The sequence below is a fragment of the Lynx canadensis genome, chromosome D2, assembly GCF_007474595.2.
Source record: "Lynx canadensis isolate LIC74 chromosome D2, mLynCan4.pri.v2, whole genome shotgun sequence".
NCBI classification, from domain to species: domain Eukaryota; kingdom Metazoa; phylum Chordata; class Mammalia; order Carnivora; family Felidae; genus Lynx; species Lynx canadensis.
In genome coordinates, this window is record NC_044313.2 from 31,030,398 (window position 1) to 31,042,884 (window position 12,487).

Consider the following 12,487-nt stretch of genomic DNA (forward strand, 5'->3'; position numbering starts at 1 on the left):
ATTCCAGTACATGGCACTATTGTTGTTATTATATTACTATTATAGATTTGATCGCCTTCTAAAGTATCTGTTAAGTTCTAGGCCTTATGCTAGACATTTTGATATAGTTTAGTCCCCTTACTGATGGATATTTTAAGCTTTATAGATTTTTTTGCAGTGTTGCAGAGAAAATCCCTATACCATACATCCTTGTGCATGCCTAAGATTCTGTGGCAACAGAGATTCCTAAAAGTGGAGCGTACTGGGTCAAAGAATGTGCACATTTTAAATTTTGGTTAGATTCACCCACATTACCTTGCAGGTAGATGCTACCAGTTGATTCTCTCTACAGTGTTAGCCATTGTACTTATTTAATCTCTGAACTTCCCAGTAGCCCTGGCATGTACTAATTATGTCCACACTTTACAGAAAAGTAAACTGAGATTTAGAAAAATCAGTTAACTTGCCTTAAGTCACACAGACATCCAAGTGGCAGAGCATTAATCTTTGTCCTGTACCTTGATGCCTCCTTTTACCAAATATTGAATAGGATCTTGCACATGCGATTAGAGGCTCTCCAAATTGACATTGGTTCATTAATTATGAGTGCTTGTTGGACATCATTCATTTAAATATGTTAGGCAATTATTCTGCCCACCAGTGTTTCAGGAAGTAGGAGGTAAAACAGTGAACATGATAGAATCCTTTCCTTGTAGAGCTTAGATTCTAGACGTGGGTAGGGGGCGCCTAGATGTCTCAGTCAGTTAAGTGTCTTCAGCTCAGGTTATGATCTCGTGGTTCTTGGAATGAGCCCCACGTTGGGCAGTATGCTGACAGTTAAGCCTGGAGCCGCTTTGAATTCTCTCTCTGCCCCTCCCCTGCTTATGCTTTCTTTTTCTCCCTCTCAAAAATAAGTAAACATTAAAAAAAAAATTCTAATGGGGGAAGACAGGTGATAAGTAAACAAAGAAATGCTGTAATAGTGTCCTAAAGAAGAGCATTTGAAACAGTTGGGTAATAGCCTCCTCTGACCTGCCGCAGAGCAGGTTAGGTTTTCTCACTGTTGACCACTGTATTGTATCACAGCTAAGTTTATGAGCCTGTCTCCCCTTCTAGCCTGAGGTTTTAGGGCAGGATTCTGTCTTTGAGTCTTCAGTACCTGGTATTGTGACTAACACATAGCAAAAGCACCATAAAAATTTTTTTTGAGTGTTCTCATAGCTGACAGCTATGCCTAAATAGTGATGTTTAGTGATATTCACTAATCTAAAATTGGTTCTAGAGACAAGAATTTCTCTGTGTTGGAATAGCGGTTCTCAGCCTGGGTTAGATGAACCTCAGAATTGTCTATGAAGTGGGGCAGGCTCCTGGGTGGCTCTGTCGGTTAGGTCAGGCCATGATCTCATGGTTCATGAGTTTGAGCCCCGCATTGGGCTCCATGCTGACAGCTCAGAGCTTGGAGCCTGCTTTGGATTTTGTGTCTCCCTGTCTCTCTGCCCCTTCCCCATTCGCTCGCTCTCTCGCTCTCAAAAATAGACATACATTAAAAAAAAATTAAAAATTTTTAATTGCCTATAAAGCTTAAAAAACAACAGAACCCTGGCTCTGCTTTGGAATCTCATGAGGTGAACCCACAACAGATGTTTGGGTTTTTCTTTCAGCTCCATGGGTGATTATGATGTGCTACCCTGGGTAAGCAGTCTTAGAGGTACAGTGGTTGCTGGCCTTCTGGTAGTAATGATAAATAATGCTGGTTTTCTGTTACTTTCCTGCCACAAGAGTTCTAGTCAATGACTGAAGACTGCTATGTCAGGATATAGAGGGACTCTGATCTAAGCTGCTCCAGTCTGACTTGGGCGAAGAGCCTCAAAGAAAATTATCAACTTTTGGTTTAAGATTCATTATAGGCCAAGTAAACTTAACATTCCACCAGACTGTTGGAGACTTAAATTACTAAAGGTCATCCTAGGGTTATAGATCAAGTGAAAAACTAAACCTGAAAAGCAAGATGATTAGTATTTACATTTTAGGATAAGGACTTCTGTTCAACATCTTTCATCTGGGTTCCAGTACTTAGTAGTATATATTTGGCAAGTTTCTGCATCTCTTTCAGTCTATTTCTTCTGTAAATTCGGGATACCAGCCGTTTCAGAGGTTGTCAAGATTAGAGGTTATGTAGCTGGCATAGAGGAGCTTCATGAGAGCTTAACAGACTGAGGGTGTTACTTGCTCCTAGTAGAAGAAAGGTATTATGGGGTTTCTCTTGCCTTGTAGGCTTTCATGTTCATTATCTTTTGAAAAGCTTTAAAGAGAAGGAAAATGTGAGCAATGTCCCTTCCCGATTACGTATACAATGTAATAGTCCTTTTCTTCTGCATCATTTTATTATACAGTTATGTGCCGTTTTTGAGGATGAAATGTGAATCAAGTTTACAGATTTTAATTTTTGAGAGAGAGCACAAGCAGGGGGAGGGGCAAAGAGAGGAGGACAAAGGATCTGAATCAGGCTGACAGCAGTGAGCCTGATGTGGGGCTCAAACTCACAAACCTCAAAATCGACCTGAGCTGAAGTCAGATGCTTAACTGAGCCACCCAGGCACCAAGTTTACAGATTTCTAATAGAAAAAGGTTAGCTTTTTTAAGGTAAACAAGCCTTTACCTTACTGAAAAGAAGGCATAATGGAGTTTGAGAATTTGACCACTCAAGGAGTATTCAGCCAGCACACTGAGCAAGTGCTATAGAGGCAACAGGAATGGAGGGCTCAGCCAGGAAGACCTGCCCACCCCCACACTTCAGCTCCCCAACCTAAGGTGGAAAACCCTAGTAAGACACACCCAGTTTAATGTTCAAGCTGATCTTCTCAAATGAGAGATTACTACATCACACAGAAGATATTGCACATCACTCCTTTATTATACTGATCTGGAAAAAAGATTTAGTATAGTTACGCTCAAAATGAGTACTGGGCCCAGGTGGCAGGACCAAGCAACTGGAACATGATCAGAAACATATACAGTAAAAGACACGCTTGGACGTGATCAAGAGGCATTTCACTGCCATAAAACATTAAGGCAGGGGAGGGATTCTAAAACACACAGCAGGATAAACTCCTAGGCCTCAGAAGTCAAGGGGCTTCTCCCACGTTGGTGTGAGGAATGGCTTATTTTGGGATGACTGCATGTGGGAATATTTCAACCGCAACTAGAAACCCCAGAAGGGTTTTTGGTTTGTATTATTTTATATATGTGTGTGTGTGTGTGTATGTATATGTATATATATATATATATATATATATATACTTTTTTTTTTTCTTTTTGTAAAAGTAGATGCAACACAAAACATTTAAATTGATCCCAGTCTTCTGGAGCCAACTCTTCTGGGGTCAGAGGGGAAATGATTCTTTCACTGGAATGACTGGAGCCCCCCCAGACAGTCACCTGACTACAGAATAGTACAGGACTGGCTCCTGGGAACACAAATAGGCTCTCTTACTTCTCATTGGTCACATCTTAGCATGGTTCCTTCCTATCCCCAACTCAATAAACAGTAGCAAAAACACCATAGTTACTAACTCTCTACTTTTGGGTAAAAGTCTTCCCTCAGCTTGGGACTGAAGACTCATGCCCCAGAAGTGCCATTCTGACTAGACTATATGAAGAGAGTGGGTGCAAGAGACAAATGGCTAAACAAAATTAGGAGCCACTGGTCCCCATCTGCAGCTAAAACTTAAGATGCCTACAGATGTGGTCAGTGTGACATGTGCAGGGAAGAAATGTGGAGGAACGGGATGGGTAGGGAGGGTGTCCTTGGAAAAGTAGTCTGCCTGCTCGCCTTCACTTTTTGGCCTTGCCCTGGGCAGCCACAGCTTCCATGGCTTTACGCACGGTCTCTTCATCCCCCAGGAACTGCATGGGCTTGATGGGCTTCAAGTTCTTGTCCAATTCATAGACCATGGGAATACCTGTTGGCAGGTTCAGCTCCATGATAGCCTCTTCAGAAAGACCTGAAGGAAATACACACCATGATAAGCCAAGCTAGACACGAATCCATGTCCCCCCTGCAGGTGACAAAGGACTTTGGTAAGAATTAAAACAAGACACCCCTTCTGATATTTATAGTAACAGTAACAATCTGTATTATAGATCAATCACCCAAAGAATGCCTCCAATACTTAGTTCTCAGCCACTGAAAAGAAAAAAAGTATGTAAGGTGGTATACCGCAGATATCTCTCCCAAAGTGGGGTTTGGAAACCCACAGTGAAGCAGGACTATACACATCTCAAATGTCCTGTGTAGTCCATCCAGTCTGACAAAAATCAGCACATCTAGGCCTCTAGGCCCTCAGGTGAACCAATTTAAGATGCAAACTGAGGGACTATCAATGTGTCCAGCCTTTCCCTGAAGATCTCTTTTGCATGAAATAAATCCGATTTGTGGCAGTTTTGCTGTGTCCCTCCCGGAGGGCTCCCCTGAAAAATGTACATACCCTCCAGATGCTTGACAATGCCCCGAAGGCTGTTGCCGTGGGCTGCAATCAGGACCCGTTTCCCCTCCTTGATCTGGGGAACTATTTCTTCATTCCAAAAGGGCAGAGCTCTGGCAATTGTGTCCTTCAGACTTTCACAGGAGGGTAGCTGATCTTCAGTGAGGTCTGCATACCTGCGATCCTAAACAATAAAAATCCATGCTCACCAATTAGTAGTAGTTGTATCTGTTCTGCCCATTCCTCATCCCCTAAGGTATGAATCAAAGTGATAGGTGAAGGTCTTTCACCAGGACACAGAACGGAGCTGAGAGTTTGGTCACAGGGAGAAGAATTATTTTGCTGCTCGTCCTACCACCATTACCTGCTATTGGGAAAATGAACAGTTCAAATGAAACAGAACTTAGAAGAAAAAAGGTAGGTATAAAGCTCTTCCCAATTCACTTAATCTTAATAGTTGGCTTAAGAAGGCCCTACAACTCTAAGGGGCGCCTGGGTGGCTCAGTCAGTTAAGTGTCCAACTTCAGCTCAGGCCATGATCTCACAATTTGTGGGGTTTGAGCCCCATGTGGGCTCTGTGCTGTCAGACCAGAGCCTGGAGCCTGCTCTTGATTTCTGTGTCTCCCTCTCTCTGTCCCTCCCCCTCTCACTCCTTACTTTACTTTAAAGTAAATAAACATTAAAAAAATTGTTTTTTAAAAGGCCCTACGACTATGGATGGGTTTTATAAGGTATCGCGATGGAGATACAAAAAAGAAGATATAATTTCTTTTTAGGTAAACAAGTATCAACTAAATCTTTTTAACAAGTGAAGGCCATTCCTTGGAGAAGGAGAATAACAATTAACTAGCATAAATTAAAAAACTCAATAGGACCAAGCAGACACTACTAAAAGCTAAAAAAGAGTGAGGCCCAGGTTCTAACACCCTGGTCCTAGGCAGAATGAGCCAAACCCCCGTTTGTCCATACCTTACTGATGTTGCTGTAGAAGGGATGGTCGGGTTCCATCGGAGGTGGCGGGACATCATAGGAGCGCCTCCAGATCTTTACTTGGGCCTCACCATGCTTGGCAGCAGTTTCTGCTTTATTAAGGCCAGTCAGACCCCCATAGTGCCGCTCATTGAGGCGCCAAGTCCTCACTACAGGCAGCCACATTTGGTCAATGGCATCCAGCACTGTCCAGAGAGTCCGAATTGCTCTCTTCTGCACGGAGGTGAAGCAGATGTCAAACTCATAGCCAGCATCTGGGAATCATAAATTCAAAGTGATAAGCCAATCGGGTCCACTATGGAACCAGAGTTTTCTCACATCTAAATGTAACTAGTTTGTATACCCTAGAAAAAAAAGACAATATTCCACCTTTACAGAAGACAAAATATGTTGATTTATGTTATAGTTGACAATGTACTTTCCAGTGGTTCCCCAATAATTCATCTAACCCAAGACCTAAATGTATTGTCAGGGAGCTAACCTATGCCATCTGTGCTGCTTATCCTAAACCCCAGAATGCTGTGTTAAGCCCATTTTAAGAACTTATTTCTGCTTCAATTCTTTCAAGAAAAGGATCCTTAAAAACTTGGAATCTCTTACTAAATAATAACCAATATTTATGGAGGGCTTACCATCTGTCAAGCACTATACAAATTATTTTGTATACGTTTTATTTAGTCTTCATGACAATCCTGAGATTATAATCCTTACAACCCATTTTACCAGATGAGGAAAATAAAGACTAGAGGGATTAAGCAAATCATCCAAGGTCACAGCTGTAAATGAGAGATTAAAACCCAAGCTGTGTGACTCCAAAATCCAACTCATAACCTCCATCTCTAGCTACCTCCATATTATTCTAAACCCTAAGGATCTGTTTGTATTTTAGTTAAAACAGTCACTTCTGCCCAATACTAGTAAATATATTTCAGACCTAACCTCTTGTCTATGGGAAAACAATTTGAAACCCAACAATCAGGACACAGCAAGAGCTCTTAGAGGATGCTGATTAAAACTTCAGTACGTTGAATGAAATTGTATTTTCACTATGTAGTGGAAATCACATCAGTCTCTTAATCCACAGTGCCTTTCTGCTATAGTCAAGTGCCAACCTGTACACACTTAGGTCAACTGTTATAGACCAAGTTCAGGAGAAGCCACTCCCTGGAGAAAGCAGAAAGAGCAAATGCTGTGCAGTCTGACTCATTTAGACATGAATCTCTCCTCATACAGTAGTTATTAAGGCGTAGTAATCAAGTTATGTTGCCCCAACCACCCCAACAATTAATCTTCTTAGTTCGTGGAAGATTATCCCCCCTTCCCACTTTAAAAGGGAGATGGCCCTTTATGTAGTGTTTTCCTCCATGAGGCTACAAGGCCCTCTTTGAAATTCAGCACAAACTTTCCTGGGTATTGCCTCATACTGAGGTTGCCAACAGTAATTAATGCAATGTGAAGTGAATTCTGCCAGTTGTTCAACTGAGAACGAGGCCAATAAGAACTACGCTGATGGGGGAGGGGAGGATTAATCACCAGGAAACCCATCACTACCCACAGGGGAAAAGATGACAAATCTCATCAAATCTCATCACTGAACCTCAGGACAAGTCCTAGTAGACTCCATTACCATTTCCTCCCTAACTATAAGGGGAGGAATGGCTCCCCAATAAAAGGCTGAGTCACTGGCAAGTGCAAGCCTCATCTCCCATGCTGAAAAGCTACTGGCTGTTTCACTGCAATTATTATTTCCCCTTGTGATGGAGTGCCTCCTGTTGGATACACAGATAGGTCCCCAAGAAGAAAAGCAGTTCCACTCAGGAGAACTTCCCCATTAAATAAAAGCATAGCCTAGGATATTCCCAAGTGTGGGGTGGATGGTGTGATATGTGGTGTGGACCTCATCCTCTCCCAGGAGTAAGACTGCATGGAGAAACTCAGTTCTCACTAGTTCCCTCCTGAAACGATTCAAGAGTTTATAAACCCTACTATCATTTAAAGCTCTGAAGAATTTAATATATTTAGGTTTTTTATATTATTCACAATGGTCTTCACGATTCAGATTTCTGCTTTTAGTCTTGTTTAATATAATCATTTGTGATGCCCATAACAGATACTAATCTTTTAAATAGGATTTTTTTTTTTTTAAACTAACGCTACCAACATTTACTTAGAAAGTGACATAGGGGGTGCCTGGCTGATCAGTCGGTGGAGCATGCAACTCTTGGTCTCGGGGTCCTTGACTTGCAGCCCCACGTTGGATGTAGAGATTACTAAAAATAAATCAACAACAACAAAATCTTGAAATAGGGTCTGCTACTTTAAAGAGATTACAAGTTTAACCATTTGATCACTCTTTTAGGGTACAGCTGCAATTATCTTTGTCCTGGGCTAGTCATCAGCAAACCACCACAGACCCATACAGTTCTTCCTGCCAAACACAGAGAAAATGGCCTCCTTTTCCAGCTCTTTCCCTTTCCCAGCCTCTCCTAAATGTAAGTCACACCAAGCCATCTCAAAGCAGACACACAGCCAGCAGGATTACATTTCCTACACTTTCCAAACCTTTGCTTCAATTCAAAAGGATCTACGGTGAAGGCAAGAAGCTAGAAAGAGTAACCTGAGGCCAAATACCTGTTCCACATCAGGCATCAATGACCCTTTCAAATGGCTGCTTCAACGTCCAGAGGTTAGAAGAGCGCAGGGCAAGATCTGCCCTAATTACATCAGTGGAAGCACCTCCTCAGTACAGAGGGATTCTCTGAGTTGCTGGCAGCTGAGAATGCTTCCTTATAAAAAGCATTCCAAAACCACGAAGAGCTGTTCGCCGCAGGGGGCAAGCCTGGGTAGGCGAGTTTATCTCACTGCCACTTCCACCTTTGCCCAGCGTCTACCTGTTACTCAACCCAGAATTGGAGCGAGGGGGATGGACTAGGAATAAGGAGATACGACCTTGAACAAGTCATCTATGCAATCCTCACTTTTCCCAGCTATAGAAGAGGGCCAGGGAGGGAAAGAAAGGAAGGGGATAATAATCTACTTCATGGAATCGTGCTGAGGACAACTCAAATTATTCATTCATTCACTCATTCATTCACTCAATTACATCTGTGGATGCATTCGGGGCACAAGATTCGTGGGATGCTGCTGAACAGCAAAGGCCTACATAAGCACGTGGGTTTCGTGAGGCCTGTTGTCCGCCCAGCGCCGCGTTACTCCCCCACAGCCGGGGACAAGCGTGTGGTCTGACGCTTCACGAGGATCCGCAGCAGCCTCTTGAAAAGGCTTGGTTACAGCTCCCGGAAGACACCGGCCATCCAATTTAATAATCCGTCCCCGAGTTACTGAATGCTCAGATTACTAAATGGGAGAATTTCGCCAAGGCGGTGTCGTGGAGAATGCAGTGGGTTGCGGGGCGACCGCCCCCAGTCCTCTTCCCGGCGTGGCCCATCACACCACTGGGTGACCTTGAGCAAGTCGACAGCCCCCCCCCCCGCACACACACCCTGAAACCATTTTGCCAACCGCAAAATAAACTGCAGGAGAGCTGAAGCCCAAGGTCAGCCCTCTCCGCGAGGGTACGGGGGCGAGCCAGGCGGCCCTCAACCAGGGTCGCCCGCCCGAGCCTCCGCAGCCCCCACCCACAGCCCGCCCCGGCCCGTTCCTCACCTCGCAGCGCCTGCCCGCCGCGCTTCGCCTCCTCGTGCCCGGCAGGGCTCAAGTCGGCGTCGTACCAGCCGCTGAAGCGGTTCTCCAGGTTCCAAGCGCTCTCGCCGTGCCTGATCAGCACCAGCTTATAGGCGGCCATGGTGGCGGCTCGGGGTGCGACGCAGAGTGGGACTCGCTGAGATTCCGGAGTCGCTGTCCGGCCCCAGCCGCGCCTGCGCGCTCGCACTCCACCGCCCAGCTCCCGCGCACTTGCTCTTCCAAATCTTTCCACTCGCTCTGGGCCGCCCTCCGCCCGCCGGGTGTGCGCATGCGCCCCGTGCCAGCGCTGCAGCCGCCGTGGGGGAGGGGCGCGCTCGAGGGCGCCAGAGCGCATGCGGTCTCGTCCGCCTGCCCCTCGTCAGCCGCGGCGGTCACGGAGCGCACGTAAGCTCCGAAAGGCGGCGGAACTTTCACCTCGCGCCGGGGCGTGTGTGCCGGTGGTAGCGTTGAAGAGCAGCCGTGCTTTCCTTGTGTTGCCGCTATTCATAAGCCGATTGTCTTAAAGTGGCTCTTATTGTTTGAATCGCGCTTAGGTGCGCCAGGTCACACCTCGATTCGAGTCTTGACTCTTCCATTTTATTGCTTTGTGTCTTTGGGCAGGTCGCTTAACCTCACCCAGCCTCATTTGTGAATGGACATGACAAATACTTAGCTGGTGCCTGTCCACTTGGAATGTGCTCAGTAAATAGTCGTTACTATTGTTACCTCATTTTATTGGATACTGATCTATTTTACACGTAAGAGAACTGGCTCTGATCACTGGTTCCAAAGCCCTGCTCTTTACATAAACACTGGGCTGTTTGTCCCACCTCTTCGAGGGTCTCATAGCCTCTCTCTAGTCAGTATCCGAGCCCCTTCAAATATTCCAGAAAGAGGAGAATCACTGCTTGTTCCTCCCCTACACTCAATCAGCAGTTTAAGATCTGCTTATCTGGGCAGCTCTCTGCTGCCCATGCTACTGTCTCCTGGTTTACTTCAAACTGGTCACTTTATTGAGCACCAAACAGGAATCAGTCAGTGGGCTACGGCCAAAGATGGATTGAATCTGTTTTCTGCCCTTCGCAGCAAGTGGAGCGCAAAGAAGACCCACATGTAAACAGCTAACAATGAAATTGTGCTGTGTGCTACATTTAACGGATTGTAGACAAGTTTTTAACATGCAGTCAAAAATAAAAATAAAAAAACAAAAACGTGCCAGTGTTATAAATGCTTTACAAACATAAACATTTAATCCTCCTATCCTTATAATGATCCTATGAGGCAAGTATTATATTTTTTTATTTACTGATGAGGAAATGAGCCATGAGGTACATTGCCCAAGGTTACAGGACTTAGGATTCAAGCTGAGGCTTGCTCCCAAATCAATGTGTGCTCAGACCCAGAAAAATAAATTGTCCAAAATCACAGCTCGGAAGTAGAGGAGAAACCAAGATTCAAACCCAAGCAGTCCAATGGCCTTGGGTGCACTCTAATCACAATGCTCTTGCCTCCCTCCTCTGTAGCAGGGAGAAGATGGAATTCAGTGACCAGACAGATGACTGGGGTGAGGTCCAGCTCTAAAAGCTACACCCAGAGTTCACAGAATCCCAGGGCTGCAAAGTGAGAACTGCCTTTGAAGGCCTCCTGTTCAAGCTCCCAGCATGGCCCACATGGGGATCATTGAAAGACTCCCTGTTTGGAGGTTCTCCCTCTGCCTGATCCTACTTCTTGGTCATCCCAATCCTGACACCCAGCCCCTCTCAGGGAGAGCTTTTCCAGCCTTAACCTTGGCTTTTCAGACTGTACTTTTTGTCCCTCTGCCTTGGCCCTAATCCATACTCCCAGTCATGGCTCCTGCCATGTCCCTTTCTCTTCCCCCTGTTCTCTGCTTCAAGATTTCTGTGCTTTTGTGTAGTTGAGGTCTCATATTTATGCAATGAGTAGGAGATAAATAGGAAGAAACCTGAGTTAAAATGTCTCTGTTTCTGATTACCCATGGGATGTAAGATGGGTCACTCAACTTCTCATCCTCATTTTCCCCATCTGTAAACTGGGATAATAATCATATTCATAGCCACCTAAAACACTGTTGTAAGGAATAAGTGAAATGATGCATGGGAAGCGCTTAGCACTGTGTCTAACAAATAGTCATACTAATAACAATAAATATATTATTAACATTAATAATAAATGTTATTAGCAGTATGATCAAGAAGGCAAAAAAGACCGGGGCGCCTGGGTGGCTCAGTTGGTTAAGTGTCCAACTTTGGCTCAGGTCATGATCTCAAGGTTCGTGAGTTTGAGCCCCACATCAGTCTCTGTGCTGACAGTTCAGAGCCTGGAGCCTGCTTCCAATTCTGTGTCTCCCTCGCTCTCTGCCCCTCCCCCACTCACACTCTGTCTCTGTCTGTCTGTCTCTCTGTCTCTCTCAAAAACAAAATTTAAAAAAAAATAGAAGGCAAAAAAGATCTGGGGTGTCTGGGTGGCTCAGTCGGTTGAACATCTGACTTTGACTCAGGCCATATCTCCAGGTTCATGGGTTCCAGCCCTGCATTGGGCTTGCTGCTGTCAGTGCAGAGCCTGCTTCAGATCTTATGTCCCCCTCTGTCACTCCCCCACTTGCACTCTCTCTCTAAAATAAGTAAAACATTTATAAAGAAGGCAAAAAAGATTTAATAAAGGGCACCAATTCAAAGGGTATGAGTCTGGGAATCCATGGACAGATTTCCCTTCCAGCAGGATATCTAGTAGGAGATGGCTTACCCACGGGATGGGGACTAGGCAGATAACTAGGCTACTTTGGGCAGGAGGCCAAAGCCATCTGTACCGCCAGCCTTGGGAAAGAGCCTGGGGAATCCTATTTTATTCCTTCACCAACACCCTCCTCTGCCTCCAGAGGGAATCTTTCATTTCCTTGAAATTCTGGGGAACTCTGATAACTTTATGCACCTCACTTATAGGATACCTTCCTTAAATCATCAGAAGCTTTTTATGTACGCATCAGATCAACTCAACTAGAAACTCCTTGAGGACAGGAGCCACGCCTTAACTATATTATACAAAACCCCACACACACCACACACACATCACACACACACACACACGCACTTATGTGATGCCTTTGCCCTTGGTAGACCCCCTGAATGTCAGGGCTGAGAGAGACCTCGAAAATCCTCCACTACAACTCCCTACCTCCTGCTACCCCTAATTCACATGTGACAGTGGAGAAAAGTGAGGTGAGACATTCCAAAAGAGCAGGAGATGAGCAGGGGACCAGATTTGTCAGTGAGAAATTAGAGGTGATCCACAGGGAAGAGCCCCAAAGTTGGAGCTTGCAGTGTCAGGAAGAG

General features: G+C 45.0%; 1 protein-coding gene across 1 annotated transcript; it reads right to left on the bottom strand.

Annotated features, from left to right (window-relative positions):
• Positions 1-2,872: 2,872 nt before the first annotated feature.
• PGAM1 (phosphoglycerate mutase 1) lies at positions 2,873-9,415 on the bottom strand. The gene is made up of 4 exons (XM_030334566.2): positions 9,120-9,415; positions 5,433-5,707; positions 4,467-4,647; positions 2,873-3,983 (listed from the first exon to the last, which is right to left on the bottom strand). The coding sequence occupies exons 1-4, from the start codon at positions 9,256-9,258 to the stop codon at positions 3,814-3,816; spliced, it is 765 nt and encodes a 254-aa protein (XP_030190426.1). The 5' UTR covers positions 9,259-9,415; the 3' UTR covers positions 2,873-3,813.
• Between the last annotated feature and the right edge of the window lie 3,072 nt (positions 9,416-12,487).